The following is a 20,873-nucleotide window of genomic DNA, read 5'->3' on the forward strand; positions in this document are numbered from 1 at the left end:
GGGATGCAGGGCTGGTTCAACATTCGCAAATCAATCAACGTGATACATCACATTAACAAAAAAAAAGAGAAGAACCATATGATCCTGTCAATCGATGCAGAAAAGGCCTTCGACAAAATCCAGCACCCTTTCTTAATAAAAACCCTTGAGAAAGTCGGGATAGAAGGAACATACTTAAAGATCATAAAAGCCATTTATGAAAAGCCCACAGCTAACATCATCCTCAACGGGGAAAAACTGAGAGCTTTTTCCCTGAGATCAGGAACACGACAAGGATGCCCACTCTCACCGCTGCTGTTTAACATAGTGCTGGAAGTGCTAGCATCAGCAATCAGACAACAAAAGGAAATCAAAGGCATCCAAATTGGCAAAGATGAAGTCAAGCTTTCGCTTTTTGCAGATGACATGATATTATACATGGAAAATCCGATAGACTCCACCAAAAGTCTGCTAGAACTGATACATGAATTCAGCAAAGTTGCAGGATACAAAATCAATGTACAGAAATCAATTGCATTCTTATACACTAACAATGAAGCAACAGAAAGACAAATAAAGAAACTGATCCCATTCACAATTGCACCAAGAAGCATAAAATACCTAGGAATAAATCTAACCAAAGATGTAAAGGATCTGTATGCTGAAAATTATAGAAAGCTTATGAAGGAAATTGAAGAAGATTTAAAGAAATGGAAAGACATTCCCTGCTCATGGATTGGAAAAATAAATATTGTCAAAATGTCAATACTACCCAAAGCTCTCTACACATTCAATGCAATCCCAATCAAAATTGCACCAGCATTCTTCTCGAAACTAGAACAAGCAATCCCAAAATTCATATGGAACCACAAAAGGCCCCGAATAGCCAAAGGAATTTTGAAGAAGAAGACCAAAGCAGGAGGCATCACAATCCCAGACTTTAGCCTCTACTACAAAGCTGTCATCATCAAGACACCAAAACAGACACATAGACCAATGGAATAGAATAGAAACCCCAGAACTAGACCCACAAATGTATGGCCAACTCATCTTTGACAAAGCAGGAAAGAACATCCAATGGAAAAAAGACAGCCTCTTTAACAAATGGTGCTGGGAGAATTGGACAGCAACATGCAGAAGGTTGAAACTAGACCACTTGCTCACACCATTCACAAAAATAAACTCAAAATGGATAAAGGACCTAAATGTGAGACAGGAAACCATCAAAACCTTAGAGGAGAAAGCAGGAAAAGACCTCTCTGACCTCAGCCGTAGCAATCTCTTACTCGACACATCCCCAAAGGCAAGGGAATTAAAAGCAAAAGTGAATTACTGGGACCTTATGAAGATAAAAAGCTTCTGCACAGCAAAGGAAACAACCAACAAAACTAAAAGGCAACCAACGGAATGGGAAAAGATATTCGCAAATGACATATCAGACAAAGGGCTAGTATCCAAAATCTATAAAGAGCTCACCAAACTCCACACCCGAAAAACAAATAACCCAGTGAAGAAATGGGCAGAAAACATGAATAGACACTTCTCTAAAGAAGACATCTGGATGGCCAACAGGCACATGAAAAGATGTTCAGCGTCGCTCCTTATCAGGGAAATACAAATCAAAACCACACTCAGATATCACCTCACGCCAGTCAGAGTGGCCAAAATGAACAAATCAGGAGACTATAGATGCTGGAGAGGATGTGGAGAAACGGGAACCCTCTTGCACTGTTGGTGGGAATGCAAATTGGTGCAGCCGCTCTGGAAAGCAGTGTGGAGGTTCCTCAGAAAATTAAAAATAGACCTACCCTATGACCCAGCAATAGCACTGCTAGGAATTTATCCGAGGGATACAGGAGTACTGATGCATAGGGCCACTTGTACCCCAATGTTCATAGCAGCACTCTCAACAATAGCCAAATTATGGAAAGAGCCTAAATGTCCATCAACTGATGAATGGATAAAGAAATTGTGGTTTATATACACAATGGAATATTACGTGGCAATGAGAAAGAATGAAATAAGGCCTTTTGTAGCAACGTGGATGGAACTGGAGAGTGTGATGCTAAGTGAAATAAGCCATACAGAGAAAGACAGATACCATATGGTTTCACTATTATGTGGATCCTGAGAAACTTACCAGGAACCCATGGGGGAGGGGAAGGAAAAAAAAAAAAAGAGGTTAGAGTGGGAGACAGCCAAAGCATAAGAGACTGTTAAAAACCGAGAACTGAGGGTTGATGGAGGGTGGGAGGGAGGGGAGGGTGGGTGATGGGTATTGAGGAGGGCACCTTTTGGGATGAGCACTGGGTGTTGTATGGAAACCAATTTGTCAATAAATTTCATAAAAAAAAAAATAATAATAAAATAAAAATAAATCTTATTCTCATTTCTCAAGGCCAGGGCACCATTTTCTCTAAAAAAAAAAAAAAAAAAAAAAGAAAGCAGTCACACAGTATGACTGTTAAACAAATTAAATGATAATTTCATCCTTCTCCCTAGAGGCAACGTGTTAGAACTAAAGGGCACAAAACCATTATACTAGTCAGAAATCCTGGTATCCAGTATCTGAACCTGAATTTTTCTCATTTGTGAAATAGAGTCAATAACATCTGCTGCTTTTCATATCAATGTTAATGTATGCTGTTAATGTATGCTTGAAAACAGTATTATTATTATTATTATTATTATTATTATTATTATTTGATTCTGAAGTCCTTTCACCCAAGTTACAATTCCTTCATCAGCTTAGATGCTCTTGAATATGTTAGGAGAAAGAGAATATATTGCCATTTGCTCATGAGGACTTTTAACATTTATCTGAATAATGTTTTTCAAAAATCATTTTGAAGGAATAGGTCTGGAGAGACATTTGGAAGACTAGAGATTTCTTGTCTATTGTCATAGGAAGTCATAGGTAAGCCACTGAGCTATTTGGAATCCAACGCTGAGTCAGCTGTGTTTAGGACTGAGCCCTCTACCTCCGTGTCGTGCCTGGATGGCAGTTTCTGTGCTCCAAGTACTCAGAACACAATCTGATGCAGATAGTGATATTCTTAGAAGCTTAAAAAATAAATTTTGGTCTCCTCAATAAATTTTAAAGTAAAACAAAAAGTAGTGGAATGATCTTGACAGCTTACAAAAAAGGAAATTAAAAAAAAAAAGTGGCCAGTTAACATGAATAACCCCACCAACTTCATAGGTGATCAGAGAAACCCAAATTGAAAACAAGTACACTTTACATTGGAGAACATTTTTTCAGAATATTCAAGGTGAGTGTCAGCAAGTGTAAGGTTAAAACAGACACTGATGGGGAAATACACTGGTACATTTTTTTTTTCTGCAAAAATACTTGTCAGTTTATGTGGAGAGCCTTCAATTATTAACGACTTTAGATTGAGTAATTCACATTACAGAATGTTTTCTTATGGAAATAATATAGTCATAGGTTGCACAAATACTTGTCTCTGAAAATACCAGTATGGTGTTAATTATAATTACGAAATATTAGAACCAACTTAAATGTTCAATAGTAGGGGGATAGTTAATAAATTATTCAGTAACTATATAAATGGAATATAATCAGCCATTTAAAGTCCTGTTTTTAAAGTGTACTTTAATGGTAAGAAAAATATTAATGAGGACAAAAGTAGGATGTAAACCTATTTACACATATAATTGAGAGACAGAAATAGATATCTGCATATCTCAAGTAGTCTTCTTTGGGCAAAGGGTTTACTTTTTTTTTTTTTTTTTTACACTTCCTATATTTCCCAGAAGTTCTACAATATGAATATAACGTCTTTTTAATCAGAAAAGCATTATTTGAAAAAAAATATTCGGGAGAAGGGAGTGTCTTAATTAAATTCAGATCTTTTAAAATGTTAAATAAAAATTTTAAGGTAGTGTTACAAATAGGATTTATATTACTATTTTAGCAAGTGAATGAATAAGTTAGGTGGATTGCCAAGAGGTTACTGATGTAAGAGAAAAGAAAAGCAAACCACTGTGGGTGATACTCACTTTTTTCTGGTAGTTATAAATAAACCAAAAATTTTCTAAACTGGGAGGTAATAAGTTGGAAATTTCTAAAGGTGCTTGATTTGCACTACCTGTTTTTACATAGTGTCTATATTTTACAAGTGAAGAAAGCTAAAAATTTCAAGTAGAAAGATAATTTGTTTCTAAATACCTCTTGAGGTTTTGGTGTTTCTGGAAAAGATTTAATAATTGCTGGAAATGAGTACAAGATTGATTTACTTTGAAGAATGATTTTTTTTTTTAAAGAGATTTCTTGATCAGCATTCTGCTTTAATTGGGACTTTTGAGATGGATTGTTTGACTTTTACTTAAATTTAAATATTTTATGATTAGACAGATAATATATAACATTTTGGATATGCTTATGAAACATTGAACCCTGCATTTTATTTTACAGTGTAGCTCTCGCAATATATTACCACATCAAAAACAGGTATGTGGATGATTAATTTTGTGCTAAAAACATTACACGTTATCTCCTACTATGTTTTTTCTCTCTTTTTTTCCCTATTATGTCTACTTGCTTCAGCCTTTATATTCTCTAGTCATGTTTTCTTGGAATTTCTAGAGTTAGTACAATTTACCAAAACTTCCCAGGTAAGTGCCAAACTGCTTCTCAATCAGAGGAAACCAAATGGGTGCTTGTGTTTGAAGTCAGCAAAACAGAACACATCTTGATAATGCTCAGCTTTCCTCTTCACTCTTGATTTCCTGTATAATTTGTTTAAACATTCTTTTATAAAAATTATTTTAAAAATTTACTATGTGCAACTTCAACATGAGAAAAAAATGCTTATAGTTTTAAATCAGTAGAATAAATTATGGTGTAAATTTAGATATAAACTATTTTAATGTAGTAGAATCCTTCTCTCTGATATAAGTGAATCTGGAGACAATTTACTTAATTTAAAGTCAGTTGAAACAGGAAATCATAGAAAAATCATCCTAAAAATTTACTTTAAACATCTTATCTCAACATAAAATGTGTAAAAAGTACATTCATTGCCATATTTTTATGCAGCGTCAAAACTTTTGCTTTGAGTCTGGGGCATTGGTTAGAGTACCAAAGTGACTTTATTTTATAAGCCACACCTGTAATTCATCCTTTCCATATTTTTTTAAGTCAATAGTGACAAAACTTAAGACATTTCTAAAATAATTTGAGTGTAGAATCTTTCAGGTTATGACCACACATAATCTACAACAAATTTATTTTTAGTGATAACTTTTTATTGGGTGTTTCCAAAGCATTCCTTCTTTATTTTCATAAGAACAAAGCCACTCTCATTGCAGTCATATTTCATTGATTGATATTTAACATTGTCATATGTTACATGAATATAACAAGTACAACTGGTGTGAACCAATTCTGGGAACATGCACAGCCACCTCATGGTTAGCATGGCTCTCAGTGAGGGGAGCCACATCATCGTCAGTCTGCTTTACAAGGGGGACATTGGAGAGTTGTGGTAAGTCAGAGAAGTGGAGCTTTCATGACAGAGCGTCTAATGAATGAACAATGTTATGGGAAAACACAAATACCTGGAAGCAAACACTTGGAAAGGTGTTCTCTGCAGTGACCTTTTTCAGTATTGTAATTGTGACTCCAAGTTCTTTCTGGTGCTTGAGAATTTTGGATGTAAGAACTTAGAAAATGGAGCATAGTGGAACTTTGAACCTTGCCCAGAATAACTTATCAGTGAAAGTACAGATTTGGTCTTGCTGCCTGTTTCTAAGATAACAGTTCAGACTTTTAAACATTTAAGTCTTACAGAACACTATAATACCACTAGTGAAACTTGAATGTGTTCTCAAACCACTTTTGCATTAGCATCTCTCTGTAAGTGATTTCTCAGTTCTCAGACTGTTGTGCATCTCAAAGTTAATTTGTAGCCACAACTGACAGTAATAAGAACCATCTTTATTAAGCATTTACTCTGGCTACCCTGGTTGCTATTTATATGCATTATCTCATTTAGTTTATAAAACAGTTCCGTGAGGTGATACTGATATTATCTCCATTTATCTTAGTAAAGAAACTAAGGCACAGAGAAATAATTTGCTTAAGAGTGCAAAGCTAATAAATTGGGGAATTGGGGATTGAACCTAAGCAATATACTGAGACCTTAAATCGTATAATCTACTGGGATAATGGTGATAAAATGGAACAAAAGTTAGTGAGTAGAAGTGGAGAAAATCCAACTAAAAAAAGCGAGCGTTTGTGAACAGGCATGATAAGCCCACAGATTGTAACCTGAAGGCCTTTGGAAAGAGGTGGCATGACTATGCAGACTTTTTCCTGATAAATCATATTGGGCTAACCTCTGGAACTGGTGATAGATCCAGTAGCTTGATTGAGAGGGTGTTGCTCAGCTGGGATACATAGCTTTCAATAAAAGTGAGAGGAAAATCCATTTTCTCAGAGGAGTCAGTTTTTTTCCCAGAGTCATTTTAGCTTAAATTCTTATTCCTTATTTTATATTTTTGATCCTATATTTTCATTTTTAAAGTTACTTCTGGTGAATATTTCTCTAGAATGCTGAATAGCTTTTTAGGGTCTCTCATTCATCAGAAATATTGAACAGGAGTGAACTGCCCAAGGAAATGGGATGCAGGGCCAGGCTTTGTCACACAGCCCCTTGAAGATCTTGCAGAGGCTGTTAGTGAGATGAGGGACCAACTGATTCTTACTAGCCGGGTCGTTATAAAAGAAGTGTAACTGGGTGCACCCAGAAGGAGCTGTCTTTATGTTTTCAGACCCTGTTAGCAGGTCCTGCCTAGTTGAACCTTTCTTTTACTTAGGCTTATCTAAATCTTTGTTGCCTGTCTTCCTGTAGGCTAGTGAAAATGAGCACAGGTATGAATGCCCAAAGCTTTAAAAATAATTTCTGTTGTGTAAACATAGTAATGAAAACAGAGTTGTTCTGTTAAGCTCTTTCTTTCTGTTTTATTTTTATACAGACAGTAAATTTGTAGAGCAGAAATTATAGTGTTTGCTACAAAGGGTATATGTTAGGGACAGGTCTGTACCCTTCTGATATTCACAAGCCTAATCAGCATTGGAAGCACAGACTGTGGAAATTATATGATGTTACTAAAAGCAATGGTTTCCAAATTTGCTTTTTAAAGAATAGTTTTTAGGCCGAAGGCAAGTGACATAAAACAGATGAAAGTAGAGCTGTTGCTGGTGAAGTATGGTTGGTGTCTACAGAGCCCCACTCAAAGCACTGTGCCTACAGGGAAAGCCATCACTTTAAATGGCATTTACTGGCCCTGGTAACAAGGAGCCATTGTTTTATAGGTTTATAGTTTACTGAATTAAGCTTTTCTACATGTCACCTCTTGTTTTTCAATGTAAAATTTTGAAACTCTTAATTAACAAAGTGTTTAAGTTGCATGTTGTGAAAACTTCAAATTAGTTTCTAGGACACACTGAATGTTCATTTTTGCCCTTGAACTTCTTTCCTATCAACTACAGCATAGTAATGGTTTAAGCATATCCATCAGCCTTTGCTCAGAAAGATGTTTAAAGAAGTTTATCACTTGCTTAGATTTGGTTCATTTGAAAACTCAGAAAATGAAAATCTAGATTTTTTTTACCTTAAGTTAATTCAATTAAATGTGGTTTAATTTATTTCATAGACTTTATTTCATAGACTGCTCAAACAAAAATGATTAAATATTGTACATAAGAAAAATTATTGCTCATGGGTAGCCAATAGCATCTCCTACATTTAACACTGACTTCAGTTTCTTAAAACACATTAAATCAAAATATATTTTTATTTTATTTTGAATGACATTCTTATAGAAAGTAAACTCCATTTTCTTTTATTTTCCCTACCAGGGACCCAGATGGAAGGATGCTCTTAGATATTTTTGATGAAAACCTTCACCCTCTTTCGGTAATCTCCACCTTCTGATGTTGTTTAATTATTTCTCTTCTGTTTTTATTGGGTGGCCAGTCATCTGAAAACATTTCCTTCCCCAGAAATCCGAAGTGCCACCAGATTATGACAAACACAACCCAGAGCAGAAGCAGATTTACCGGTTTGTTCGGACACTGTTCAGTGCTGCTCAGCTGACGGCTGAATGTGCCATTGTCACCCTGGTGAGTGCCTTCACGATGACACAGCCATTCTGTAGTCCACTGGGGTGGGGTGCAAGCAGGGGATCTCACCAGGTGCCCTAGGGAAACCACATCTTTGCCTTCAAGATTGTCTTTTTTTTTTTCTTCTGGGAGAGTAGAGAATGGATCTCCCAATAGAGGGAATGAAGTCTGTTCCACAGTCCCCACCTAAAGTCAGTGGTAAAATCACCTTCAGAGCCAGTAAATGTCAAAATGTTAAATGCAGGTAAGTAAAACCTTGGGCTAAAGAGAAATAAGAAGAACTAAAGCCACTCACTTCCTGCTAACATCCAGGTTTCCTGTTGTTGATTCCCTACAAAGGTTTTAATGACATGAATTAGAGATGAAGAACATATACATCCTATATGAATGCCTGCTATATATTACTGTCTTCTCTTTTGTGATTTTTGTGATAATCATCTGTAAGATATTCAAAGACAACTTGGAGGTAATCTGCACTTTAAGACTCAAATAAGAGATAAATATCTATATTCTTACTTAGATTCTTAAAACTTTAGGGGCTATTTAGGTCAGCTCTCATTTGGGAAATAGATTTGACAGTGGAACCCATTCTCACTGACCTTTATGTTGTGTGCAACTCAGATAAGAAGTTAGCTCTGCCTGTGAATGAGCCATACCAGAGGAAGATCAGAATGCCATTCCCTGTTGTTTCTGAGAAGAGATTATTGTCTAATAGAAAGTTTGCAGGCCACCCAAGGACCTTTTGTATCTCTGCCACACTAAGAGCTTTGTGCCCTTCAGCTAATTCAACAGTAAACCTGTTTGTTTATTCATTCATTTGTTCATCCATTTGTTTGTTCACTCTTTCTCTCACTAAACTTGCCACCTACTGGGTAAAACGGACATTCATTAAGTAATTTCTGGGTGATTTAGAATGATTCTACATTCTTCTGTCATATCTGAGAAGTATATTTATTGCTTAGCCTTCTTCCTCCAAAGGATTTCAAGTTCTTAAAAAACAAACTGCAGGGAAACAGGGTTGAAATTGTTGAAAAGGGAAATGGCGATGAAGAGAAAAGATGGGTAGGAAAACCAGATGAAACCATGGATGAGATTAGTACTAAACTTCATACCATGAAAAAGATTTATCTTGAAGCTGCTGAGATGGAATGTGGTGGGCATATTTTACGTTTAATTCCTACGAAAATTATGACCTGACTCTGACTCGATTGTTAAGAGAAGCCTAGTGTCCTGTGGAGGACACAGGACTGAGATCTTAATCCCTGCTGCTTCCCCAGTTTAGCCCAGATGTTGAGAGAACATCTAAAGTGTTCTCCCCCAGAGGGTCATGGGGACAATTGGTTAGTTCATGTCTTTAGAGTACTGTAGGAGTGGTACATTTTTATTGGTAATTGTAACTACTGACATCTTCACTCGTCCTGTTAGATAAACTGGTGGCTTAGCAGGAGATTAGCTTGTACTGGGGTCTTGATAGTTACAGTTCAAAGATGAGCAGCTTTGGGGTCCCACATAGTGGGCACAGCACTGCAGACTGATTCTCTTGTGACTGAGAGTCAGCCTGCACACCTGTGGGCAGAAGGCAGATAGATGCATGCTCTGGGCAAGACCCTTGTATGATAATTCTTCCCTTCTCTGTGTCCCTTGAAATTAGAAGTAGCCATTTAGAACAGGTTCAGTCTAGAGTTGACAGAGATGCATTAATCTCTACTTTTCTCCTGGGCATTCTCTTGGCGTCTTGGCATGCCACCCAGGAGGAAGTGGGTGGTAGGGGAAGGACAATAGTTCTCTCGTCCTGCTGCCCACGAAGAACAGAACTGCAGCCTCCCTGTGGTAAGAGAGCTTCCAGGACCTTCAAATACCCAGAATGGAGTTATAACTCAAAGCAGATATTTCATAGCTTCATTAACTTTGTTTTAGAAGAGTAACAATAACTAAATATCACTGAATATATTTTTTAGCCTTGCAGAATATTCTAAAAGCTCTGTTATTGATACTGACACATTTTAAAAAAGAGGATGAGGTAATTGATATTGCACCTTGATGATCTCTGATGTTTTCACATAAGGGCACTGTGTAATATTCTCAACAACAGCTGTGGAAAGCTGGGGTTGGGTAGAAGGCTATGGTGCCCAACTGCCTCTCCAAACAGCCCATCCTTTCCCTCAGGACTTATTGCAGCTGGGTTATACTTAGAGCCATGAACAATCTTTTCAGTCCCCTGTGTGGTACCTGGATAACAAACCATAGCTCCCTGTCTAAGCCAAGGATTTTGATTATGAGGATGAGAAGCCCACACAAAGAGGCTAAGGCAGGAGATTTATTGGAAGGCTCAGGAGTCCCATACGTGCCTTTCCTCACCCTATAATGAGATCAACAGCAGGTTCCTTTCTCTGGGGCTGTCTCTTCTTGCCTCTGCTCCACCCTTTGGGTCTACCAGTATTAAATTCCAGGCTGCCTTCTGTTCAGATGGACGTGGCCGGGAAGTAGCTGGCCTAACCCTGACTCTCCGTCACTTTTTCACTTAAGGCCCAACACTGGCTAATTGAACTTCTGGTGTTTAGTTTAGATTTTGGAGAGGGGATGAATTTTGATGGCCTTCATCAGTGATTGGCTCAGTTCCTTTGAAAGGGGCCCAGGGCTCTGTCCTGAGCCATTGTTTTTCTCACTGTGTACTTTCCTTTGCTCAAAATCTCTGGTGCTTCCCCATCTTTCTCTGAGGATGACAAAGAGAAGGCCCTTACATGACCTGTAGCAAGATTAGGCCACCTCTCATCTCAGCTCAGCTGCTACCACTCTTCCTATCTGGGCCTCTTGGTCTTTCCTGCATATACCAGTACTTGCCTTGGGACTTGGGCACGTGACACCATCTGGGCCTAGAATCTTCTTTGAAGGATGTGCATGTGGTGCCTCCCTGCCTTTCTTGAAGTCTTTGCTCAAAGGGTAGTTCTATAACCTGCTTCCTCCCCGCCCCCCCAACATTCCCTTCTCATCATTTCCTGCTTTCTTTTTCTTCATAGCACTTATCACCAGTTAACATTCTTTAGGTTTTACTCATTTATCTTATTTTGTTTGTAAGTTTTATGATTAAGATTTTTTTAAAAATCTTTTTGTCTTTCTTGTTTACTACAATATGACCAGCATCTGGAACACAGCCAGGTACCTAATAAATATTTATTAAATGTCAGAGTAAGTATAGTAATAACTACCTACTGCTGAAGTAAATAAAAGTGGTATTGATGTACCTCACACTTTGCCTGAAACACAGGGAGCATTCAGTAGCTATTTGCTGTAGTCTTCCCGTACCCCGGGCGTTTTATAACTTTAACTCCTATTCTGCTGTTTCACTGCTTACGTTATTAAGGTAAGCTTTCTGAAGGGAGGGTGGCAAAGTCTTTAGCTCTGGAGACATTGCCCAGCCAAGCCTCTGACTGAGTGTTGTCTACAAGAATGGTTCTATCTAGAGAGTGGCAGTGATGGGTTATGGGAGGGAGAGAGGAAGCCATTTGGAGAAATGTCTATTCAGATTCTTTGCCCATTTTTAAATTGGATTGTCTTTGTATTATTGAATTCTAAGAGTTCTTTATATGTTCTGGCTTACAAGTCCCTTGTCACGTAATGATTCACAAGTATTTTCTCCTATTCTCTTGTTGTCATTTCACTTTCTTAAAGGTATCATTTACAACATAGGTTTTCATTTTCATAAAGCCCAATTTATATATATATATTTGTTTTATCTTTTGTGCTTTTGGTATTGTATCTAAGACACCACTGAAGAGCTCAGGGTGATATGATTTACTCCTGTATTTTCTTTTAGGAGTTACGTAATTTTAAGGCTTATGATAATTTTAAGGCATTTAGGTATATGATCCATTTTTAACTCGTTTTTGTGAGGTAGGGGTCCAAATTCATTCTTTTGCTGTGGATATCCAGTTTTCCCCTTGCCATTTGTTGAATTCCACTTTCCTCGTTGAATTGTTTTGTCACTGTTGTCAAAAATCAGTCATAAATGTGCAAGTTTATTTCTGGATTTTCAGTTTTATTCCATTGATCTGTATTTCCTTATGTCCATACCACACTGTCTTGATTACCATACCTTTGTAGTTGAAGTCAGAAAGTAAGACTCTCCCAACTATGTTCTTCTCCTTCAAGATTTTTTGGGCTGTTCTGTGACCCTTACATTTCCATATGAATATTAAAGTTAGCTTGTTAAATTTCTGCAAAACAAACAAACAAAACCATCTAGGGTTTTGACAGGGACTGCATTGAATACATAGATCAATTTGGGAAATATTTTAGGCCAACACTAGCAAGTCTTACTATCCATGAACATGGGGTGTCTTTTCATTTAGATTTTCTTCAGTTTCATTCACCAGTTTTACAGTTTTCAGTGCATAAGTCTTATACTTTGTTTAATTTATTCCTAGGTATTTAATGCTGTTTCATGCAATTCCTAAGTAGAATTGTTTTCTTAATTTCATTTTCAGATTGTTTGTTGCTAGTGTATAGGAATAGAATTTAATTTTGTAAATTGATCTTATATCCTCCCACAATGTTGAACTTATTTTAGTTCTAATAGTGTTTTATTAGATTCCTTAGAATTTTATACATGCAAGATCATGTCATTTGCAAACTTTACTTCTTCTGTTCCAGGCTGGATGCTTTTTATTCGTTTTTCTGGCATATTTGCCTTGGCTAGACCTCTAGCTTATTGTTGAATAAAAGTGGTGAGAGTGCACATCCTTGTTTTATTCATGACCTAACAGGGAAAGGGAAAGCTTTCAGTCTTTTTCTGTTAAATACGATGTTATTTTTATAGATGCTTTTTGTCAAATTGAGGAAGTTCCCTTCTGTTCCTAATTTTGTGGAGTTTTTTTCTTAAAAGAGTATTTGATTCTGTCAAATGCTTTTTCTGCATGTACTGAGATCATGTGATTTTTGTTCTTTATTGATATGTTAAAACCAACCTTGCATTCTTGGGATAAATTATCCCACTTGGTTGTGGTATATAATTATTTTTATGTGTTGCTGGATTTGGTTTGCTGGTATTTTGTTGAGGATTTTTTCATCTCTATTTGTAGCAGATAGTGTTCTTTGATTTTCTTGTGATCTCTTTGGTTTGGAATCAGTGTAATACTGACTTCCTGAGTTAGGAAGCATTCCTTCTTCTGTTTTTCTGAAGAGTTTGAGGTTTGGTATTAATTCTTATTTCAGTGTTTGTTAGAATTCACCACTGAAGCCATTGGTCAGGATTTTTCTTTCTTGGAAGTTTTTATATTAGGAATTCCATCTCTTTCCTTATAGGTCTGTTCCAGTTAACCTATTTCTTCTTCAGTCAGTTTGTGTCTTTCTAGGAATTTGTTTCATAACTTAATCCAATTTGTTGGATAACAGTTGTGTATAGTATTCTCTTAAAATTCTTTTTAGTTCTATAAAATCTGTCGTAATGCCTCATTTTGTTTCTGCTTTTACTAATCTCAGTCTTCTTTTTTTCTTGGTCTGACTAAAGGTTTATCAATGTTAGTGATCTTTCTAAAGAACCAACATTCAGTTTTATTGATTTTCTATTTTTCTATTCTCCATTTCATTTATTTCCTCTCTATATTAATTCATTCCTACTGCTTGCTTTAGTTTTAGTTTGCTCTTCTTTTTCTTCTAGTTTCTTACAGATATTATTTAGAAATCAATTGTATATTATTTCACTTGGTAGAGAATTAAAATACCCAAGTGGGAGTTAACCAAAGAAATTATAGCTTATGGTGGAAGGTTAGTTATTGATTTGAGATACTCTTTTTTTAATATAGGAATTTAATAAATTTCCCTCTAAGCTTCATTGCATATATTTTGGTATGTTGTTTGGTATGTTAATTTTTATAGATATATTTTCTTGAGTAAGGTTTTATTTCAGATATATAGAAAAATTGTGAAGATAGTACAGAGTTCCCATATATCTCACACCCAGTTTATTACATCTATAATATTATATAACATCCAGAAACATTATTATTGGCTTAATATTTGTATGATATTTTGTTCCAGTTAAGGAACTGATACTGAAACATTATTAACTAAAGTTCGTGCTTTATTCAGATTTCCTTAGTTTTTACCCATTGTCCCTTTTCTTTTCCAGGATCGCATCCAGAATACCACAGTACATTCAGTTGTCATGTCTCCTTAGGCTCCTCTTGTCTGTAATTATTTCTCAGATTTTCCTTGTTCTTTTTTTTTTAAGTTTTTATTTTAATTCCAGTTAATTAATTTATAGTATTATAGTGGTTTCAGGTGTACAATATAGTGATTCAGCAATTCCATACATCATTAAGTGCTCATCATGGTAGGTGCACTCCTTAATCCCCATCACCTGTTTCACCCAGCACCCCTCCTCTGTGGGAACCATCAGTTTGTTCTCTATAATTAAGAGTCTGTTTCTTGGTTTGTCTCTCTCTTTTTTCCCTTTGCTCATTTGTTTTGTTTCTTAAATTCCACATATGAGTGGAATCATATGGTATTTGTCTTTTTCTGACTGACCTATTTTGCTTAGCATTATACTCTCAGGCTCCATCCATGTTATTGCAAAGGGCAAGATTTCATTCTTTTTTATGGCTGAATAATATCTCATTGTATACACACACATATACATGCAATATATATATATACACACACAATACACATATATATATGCCATATATATATATATATATATATATATATATATATATATACATGCCATATATATACACACACACACACACACACACACACACACACACCACATCATCTTTATTCATTCATCAATCAAGGGGCACTAGGCTGCTTCCATAATTTGGCTATTGTAAATAATGCTGCAATAAAGTTTGGGGTGCATGTATCTCTTTGAATTAGTGTTTTGTATGCTTTGGGTATGCAGTAGTGTGATGGCAGGATCATAGGGTATTTCTATTTTTAACACTTTGAGGAACCTCTATACTGTTTTCCACATCGGCTGCACCAGTTTGCATTCCCACCAACAAGCGCATGAGTGTTCCTTTTTCTCTACATCCTTGCCAACACCTGTTGATTCCGGTATTGTTGATTTCAGCTATTCTGACAGGTTTAAGTTGGTACCTCAATGCGGCTTTGATTTGCATTTCCCTGATGGTAGGTGATGATGAGCATCTTTTCATGTGTCTATTGGCCATCTGTATGTCTTTTTTGGAGAAAGGTCTGTTCATGTCTTCTCTCCATTTTTTGATTGGAGTATTTGGTTTTGGGTTTGAAGTTTTTCTAAGTTCTTTATATATTTTTGATACTAACCCTTTATCAGATATGCCACTTGCAAATATTTTCTCCCATTGTGTAGGTTGCCTTTTAGTTTTGTTGATAGTTTCCTTTACTGTGTGGAAGCTTTTTATTTTGATGTAGTCCCAAGAGTTTATTTTTGGTTTTGTTTTCCTTGCCTCAGGAGGCATATCTTAAAAAAAAAAAAAAAAAAGAATTGCTATGCCTGATGTGAAAGAAGTTACTGTCTGTGTTCTCTTGTAAGATTTTTATGGTTTTAGGTCTTTAATACATTTTGAGTTTATTTTTGTGTATAGTGTAAGAAAGTGGCCCTGTTTCATTCTTTTGCATGTGGTTGTCCAGTTTCCCAACACCATTTATTGGAGAGACTGTCTTTTTCCCACTGCATATTCTTTCCTGCTTTGTTGAAGATTAATTGACGATATAATTGTGGGTTTATTTCTGGGTCTTCTGTTCCGTTGATCTATGTGTCTTTGTGTGTGTGTGTGTGTGTGTGTGTGTGTGTGTGTGTGTGTGTGCGCCAGTGCCATGCTGTTTTGATTAGTACAGCTTTGTAATATAACTTGGAGTCTAGAATTGTGATGCCTCCACCTTTACTCTTCTTTTCCACGATTGCTTTGGCTATTTGGGGTCTTCTGTGTTTCCATACAAATTTTAGGATTGTTTGTTCTAGTTCTGTGAAAAATGCTGTTGATATTTTGATAGGGACTGCATTAAATATGTAAATTACTTTGGATAGTATAGACATGTAACAATATTTGTTCTTGCAACCATGAGCATGGAATGTCTTCCCATTTCTTTGTGTCGTCTTCAGTTTCTTTTATTTCTTCAGTTTCTTTATAGTTTTCAGAGTAGGGGTGTTTTACCTCTTTGGGTAGGTTTATTCCTGAGTATCTTACTATTTTTGGTGCAGTTGTAAATGGGATTTTTAATTTCTCTTTCTGCTGGTTCCTTCTTGGTATGTAGAAATACAATACAAATTTCTGTACATTGATTTTGTACCCTGTGGCTTTACTGAATTTGTTTATCAGTTCTAGCAGTTTTTTGGTGGAGTCTTTGAGGTTTTCTGTATATAGATAGTATCATGTCATCTGCAAATAGTGTAAGTTTTACTTCTTCCTTACCGATTTGGATGCCTTTTATTTCTTTTTGTTGTCTGATTGCTGTGGCTAGGACTTCTAGTACTATGTAGAATAAACATGAGAATGATGTTCTTGTTTTGTACCTGACCTTAGGGGAAAAGCTGAGGGTGATGTTAGCCGCAGGTTTTTCATATATGGTCTTCGTTATGTTGAGGTTTGTTGAGGGTTTTTAATCATGACTTGAAATGATCATTTAAGTTTTATCCTTCCTTCTACTAATGTAATGTGTCACATTGATTGATGTGCAAATATTGAACTACCCTTGCTTCCCAGGAATAAATATCACTTGATTGTGGTGAGTGATTTTTTTAATGTATTGTTGGATTTAGTTTGCTGATATTTTGTTAAGGAGTCTATGTTCATCTGTGTTCATCAGAAATACTGGCCTGTAGTTCTTTTTGTGTGTGTTGTCTGTATCTAGTTTTGGTAATCAGAGTAATGTTGGTCTCATAGAATTAATTTGGAATCTTTCCTTTTTCTTCTTCTTCTTCTTCTTCTTCTTCTTCTTCTTCTTCTTTGTGGGGGGTGGGGAATAGTTCAAAAAGAATAGATATTAACTCTTCTTTAAATGTTTGATAAAATTCACCTGTGAAGCCATCTGGTCCTGAACTTTTGTTTCTTGGGAGTTTTTTGATTACTGATTCAGTTTCATTGCTGATAATTGGTCTGTTCAAATTTTCTACTTCTTTCTGTTTCAGTGTTGGGAGGTTATACATTTCTAGGAATTTATCCATTTCTTCTACATTGTCCAGTTTGTTAGCTTTATAATATTTCACAATATTCTCTTATAATTCTTTATATTTTTGTGGTGTTGGTTATTGTTTCTCCTTTTTCATTTCTGAATATGAGTCTTTCTCACTGTTTTTTTTGGGGGGGGGCGCATCTGGCTAAAGGTATATCAATTTTGTTGATCTTTTCAAAGAACCAGTTCCTAGGTTCATTGATCTGTTCTGTTGTTTTTTAGTGTCTATTGCATTTATTTCTACTCTAATCTTTATTATTTGGTTCTTTGTATTGTTTTGGGGTTTTATTTGTACGTGTTTTTCTAGTTCCTTTAGGTGTAAATTTAGGTTGTTTATTTGAGGGTTTTCTTGCTACTTGAGGTAGGTTTGTATTGCTATAAACTTCCCTCTTAGAACAACTTTTGCTGCATCCCAGATATTTTGGATCATTGTATTTTCAAATTCATTTATCTTCATGTATTTTTTTTTATTTCCTCTTTGATTTCTTGGTTGACCCATTCATTGTCTACTAACCTGTTTTAACTTCTATTCTTTCCAGAACATTTCTTGTCGTTGATTTCTAATTTCATAATGCTGTGGTTAGAAAAGATGCTCTTAATGGTGCGGAGCCTGCTTCAGATCCTTTGTCTCCCTCTCTCTCTGCCCCTCCCCTGCTCATGCTCTCTCTCTCTCTCTCAAAAATACACATTAGGAGAAAAAAAGATGCATGTATGACTTTGATCTTTTTTAATTTGTTGAGACTTGTTTTGTGGCCTCATGTATGATCTATTCAGGAGAATGTTCCATGTGCACTTGAATGTGTATTCTGCTGTTTTAGGATGGAATATTCTGAATATATCTGTTAGATTCATCTGGTCCAATATTGCATTTAAAGCTAGTTTCCATGTTGATTTTTTGTTTAGATTATTTACCAATTGCTGTGAGTGGGGTATTAAAATCCTCTATTGTTATTACTGTTGATTACTTCCTTTATGTTTGTTATTAGCTGCTTTATGTGTTTGGGTTCTCCCATGTATGGTCCGTAAATATTAACAATTGTTATATTTTCTTGTTGGATTTTTTCCCTTTATAAATGTGTCCTCTTTTGTTTTTTGTTACCACCTTTGTTTTAAATTCCATTTTGTCCTATGTAAGTATTTCTACCTTGGCTTTCTTTTCACTCTATTGTGAAAAGAATAAGTACTCATGATAAGTACTTTTCCATCCCTTCACTTTCAATCTGCATATGTTGTTCGGTCTGAAATGAGTTTCTTGTAGACAGTATATAGATGGGTTTTGGTTTTTTATCCATTCTGTCACCCTGTGTCTTTGGACTGGAGTGTGTAGGCCATTTACATTCAAAGTAATTACTGAAAGTTACATACTTACTGCCATTACTTGTTTTATGGTTGTTTTTGTGGTTCTTCTCTGCTCCTTTCTTCTCTTACTCTCTTTGCTCATAATTTATCGGCTTTCTTTTGTGATACGGATTTCTTTTGTGTGTTGGATTCCTTTCTCTATTTTTTGCATGTCTATTACCAGTTTTTGATTTATGGTTACCATTAGATTTGTATATAACATCTTCTGCATATAGCAGTCTGTATGAAGTTGATCATCACTTAAGTTTGAACCCATTCTTTACTTTCCCTGTTATATTTTAGGTATGTGGTGTCATACTTTACATCCTTTTGTGAATCCCTTGATTGATTTTTATAAATATACTTAATTTACTGCTTTTTGTGCTGCCATTTTTTAATTTAATTTTTATTATTATTTTTTTTTTTTACTTTTGCTTATGGTCTTTCTTTTCCATTCAAAACAATCCCCTTAGTCCCCTTTAACATTTCTTGGAGGGCTGGTTTAGTGGTCATGAATTCCTTTAACTTCTGTTTGTCTGGGAAACTCATTATCTCTCCCTCTATTCTGAATGATAGTCATGCTGGATGGAGTATTCTTGGCTGCAGGTTGTTTCCTTTCAGCACTTTGATTATATCATGCCACTCCCTTGTGGCCTGCAGAATTTCTGCTAAAAAGTCTACTGATAGCCTAATGGGGTTTCCCTATATGTAGCAGTCTTTGTTCTCTTGATGCTTTTCACATTCTCTCTTTATTACTACTTTTTGCCATTTTAATTACTGTGTGTCTTGGTCTAGATCTCTGAGTTGATTTTGCTGAGGGCTCTCTATGCCTCCTGGATCTGGATTTCTGTTTCCGTCCCCAGATTCAAGAAGTTTTCAGCTATTATTTCTTCAAATAAATTTTCTGCCCTCTTTTTCTCTCTCTTCTCTTTCTGGGATCTTTATAATGCAGTGTTATTATGCTTGATGTTGTCACTGAATTCCCCATACCTATTTTCATTTTTTTTGTTATTTTTTTCTCTCCTGTTCAGCTTGATTACTTTCCATTACTCTGTCCTCTTGTTGCTCATCAGTTCTACTTTCTCTAGTCTACTATTTGTTCCATCTTGTGTATTTTCAATTTCAGTTACTGAGTTTTTCATTTCTTTTTTTTTTATTTTTATTTAAAAATTTTTTTTTTCAACTTTTTTTTATTTATTTTTGGGACAGAGAGAGACAGAGCATGAACGGGGGAGGGGCAGAGAGAGAGGGAGACACAGAATCGGAAACAGGCTTCAGGCTCCGAGCCATCAGCCCAGAGCCTGACGCGGGGCTCGAACTCACGGACCGCGAGATCGTGACCTGGCTGAAGTCGGACGCTTAACTGACTGCGCCACCCAGGCGCCCCTGAGTTTTTCATTTCTGATTGGGTTTTTTTTTTTATGTTTTCTGTCTCTTTGTTGAGGGTTTCACTGAAGTCCTGCATGCTTTTCTGAAGTCCAGTGAATATCTTTATGACCATTATTTTCAATTTTCTATCATGCTTATTATCTTTTCTTTGGGTCTCTTGATGTGATTTTGTCCTGGTCTTTCATTTGGGACGTATTCTTCTGTCTCCTCATTTTGTCTCTCTGTGTCTGTTTCTATGTATTAGGAAAGTACATCTACATTTCCTGCTGTTGAAAATAGTGGCCTTTTGAAGAAGAGGTCCTGTAGTGCCCTGAAGTGCAATGTCCTCTGTCACCAGAATCTGGCGCTTCAGCGGTATCTCCCATGTGTGTTTTGTGTACCCTGCTGTTGTGGCTAAGCCGCTTTTGCCTTCAGTCTAGTTGTCTACAATGGCTCTCTTTGCCTGTTTTGGGAAGGCTTAGTCCCTGTGTTGTTAGTGCGCTAGTCTGGGACTGCCTTGGGCTTGAGTTGAGTCAGACTAAACATTTGCCAGAGATGTAGTAGCACCGAACAGCAGCGGGCTTTCCCTGTTTTGTTGCCAGAGACATTTTCGTTGGTGGAGGGGGGGAACCTGCAGTCATACCAGATGTCTGCCCTCAGCCCACTCCTGGGGCCACAGTTGAACTGGTATGTGTGACTATCTTCCCTGTTCCTGGGTCAGCAGTCACTTTGGGGTTGTGCTAGTCCTGGTTGGGGCTCTTTGCATACTGCCAGACCTCATTAGAGAGGACAAGAGGGCAGGAGAACACAGGTGCAGACAACCATTGTTAGCAAGGTTTGTGCTAGTCCGCTAAGGTAGGGGACCTAAGCCTCGGGG

The 20,873-nt window shown here is 36.4% G+C and overlaps 1 protein-coding gene across 4 annotated transcripts in view; it reads left to right on the plus strand.

Annotated features, from left to right (window-relative positions):
- Window positions 1–20,873, plus strand: part of CCNY (cyclin Y) — a 319,192-nt gene that overhangs the window by 276,772 nt on the left and 21,547 nt on the right. For all 4 annotated transcript variants that reach the window (XM_047867575.1, XM_047867574.1, XM_047867577.1 and 1 more), the window contains 3 exons: window positions 4,418–4,453; window positions 7,868–7,925; window positions 8,012–8,131. In XM_047867575.1, the coding sequence (XP_047723531.1) occupies window positions 4,418–4,453; window positions 7,868–7,925; window positions 8,012–8,131 (214 nt within the window). The remainder of the gene's footprint in view (window positions 1–4,417; window positions 4,454–7,867; window positions 7,926–8,011; window positions 8,132–20,873) is intronic.

This window comes from Prionailurus viverrinus, chromosome B4, assembly GCF_022837055.1.
Source record: "Prionailurus viverrinus isolate Anna chromosome B4, UM_Priviv_1.0, whole genome shotgun sequence".
NCBI classification, from domain to species: Eukaryota; Metazoa; Chordata; class Mammalia; order Carnivora; family Felidae; genus Prionailurus; species Prionailurus viverrinus.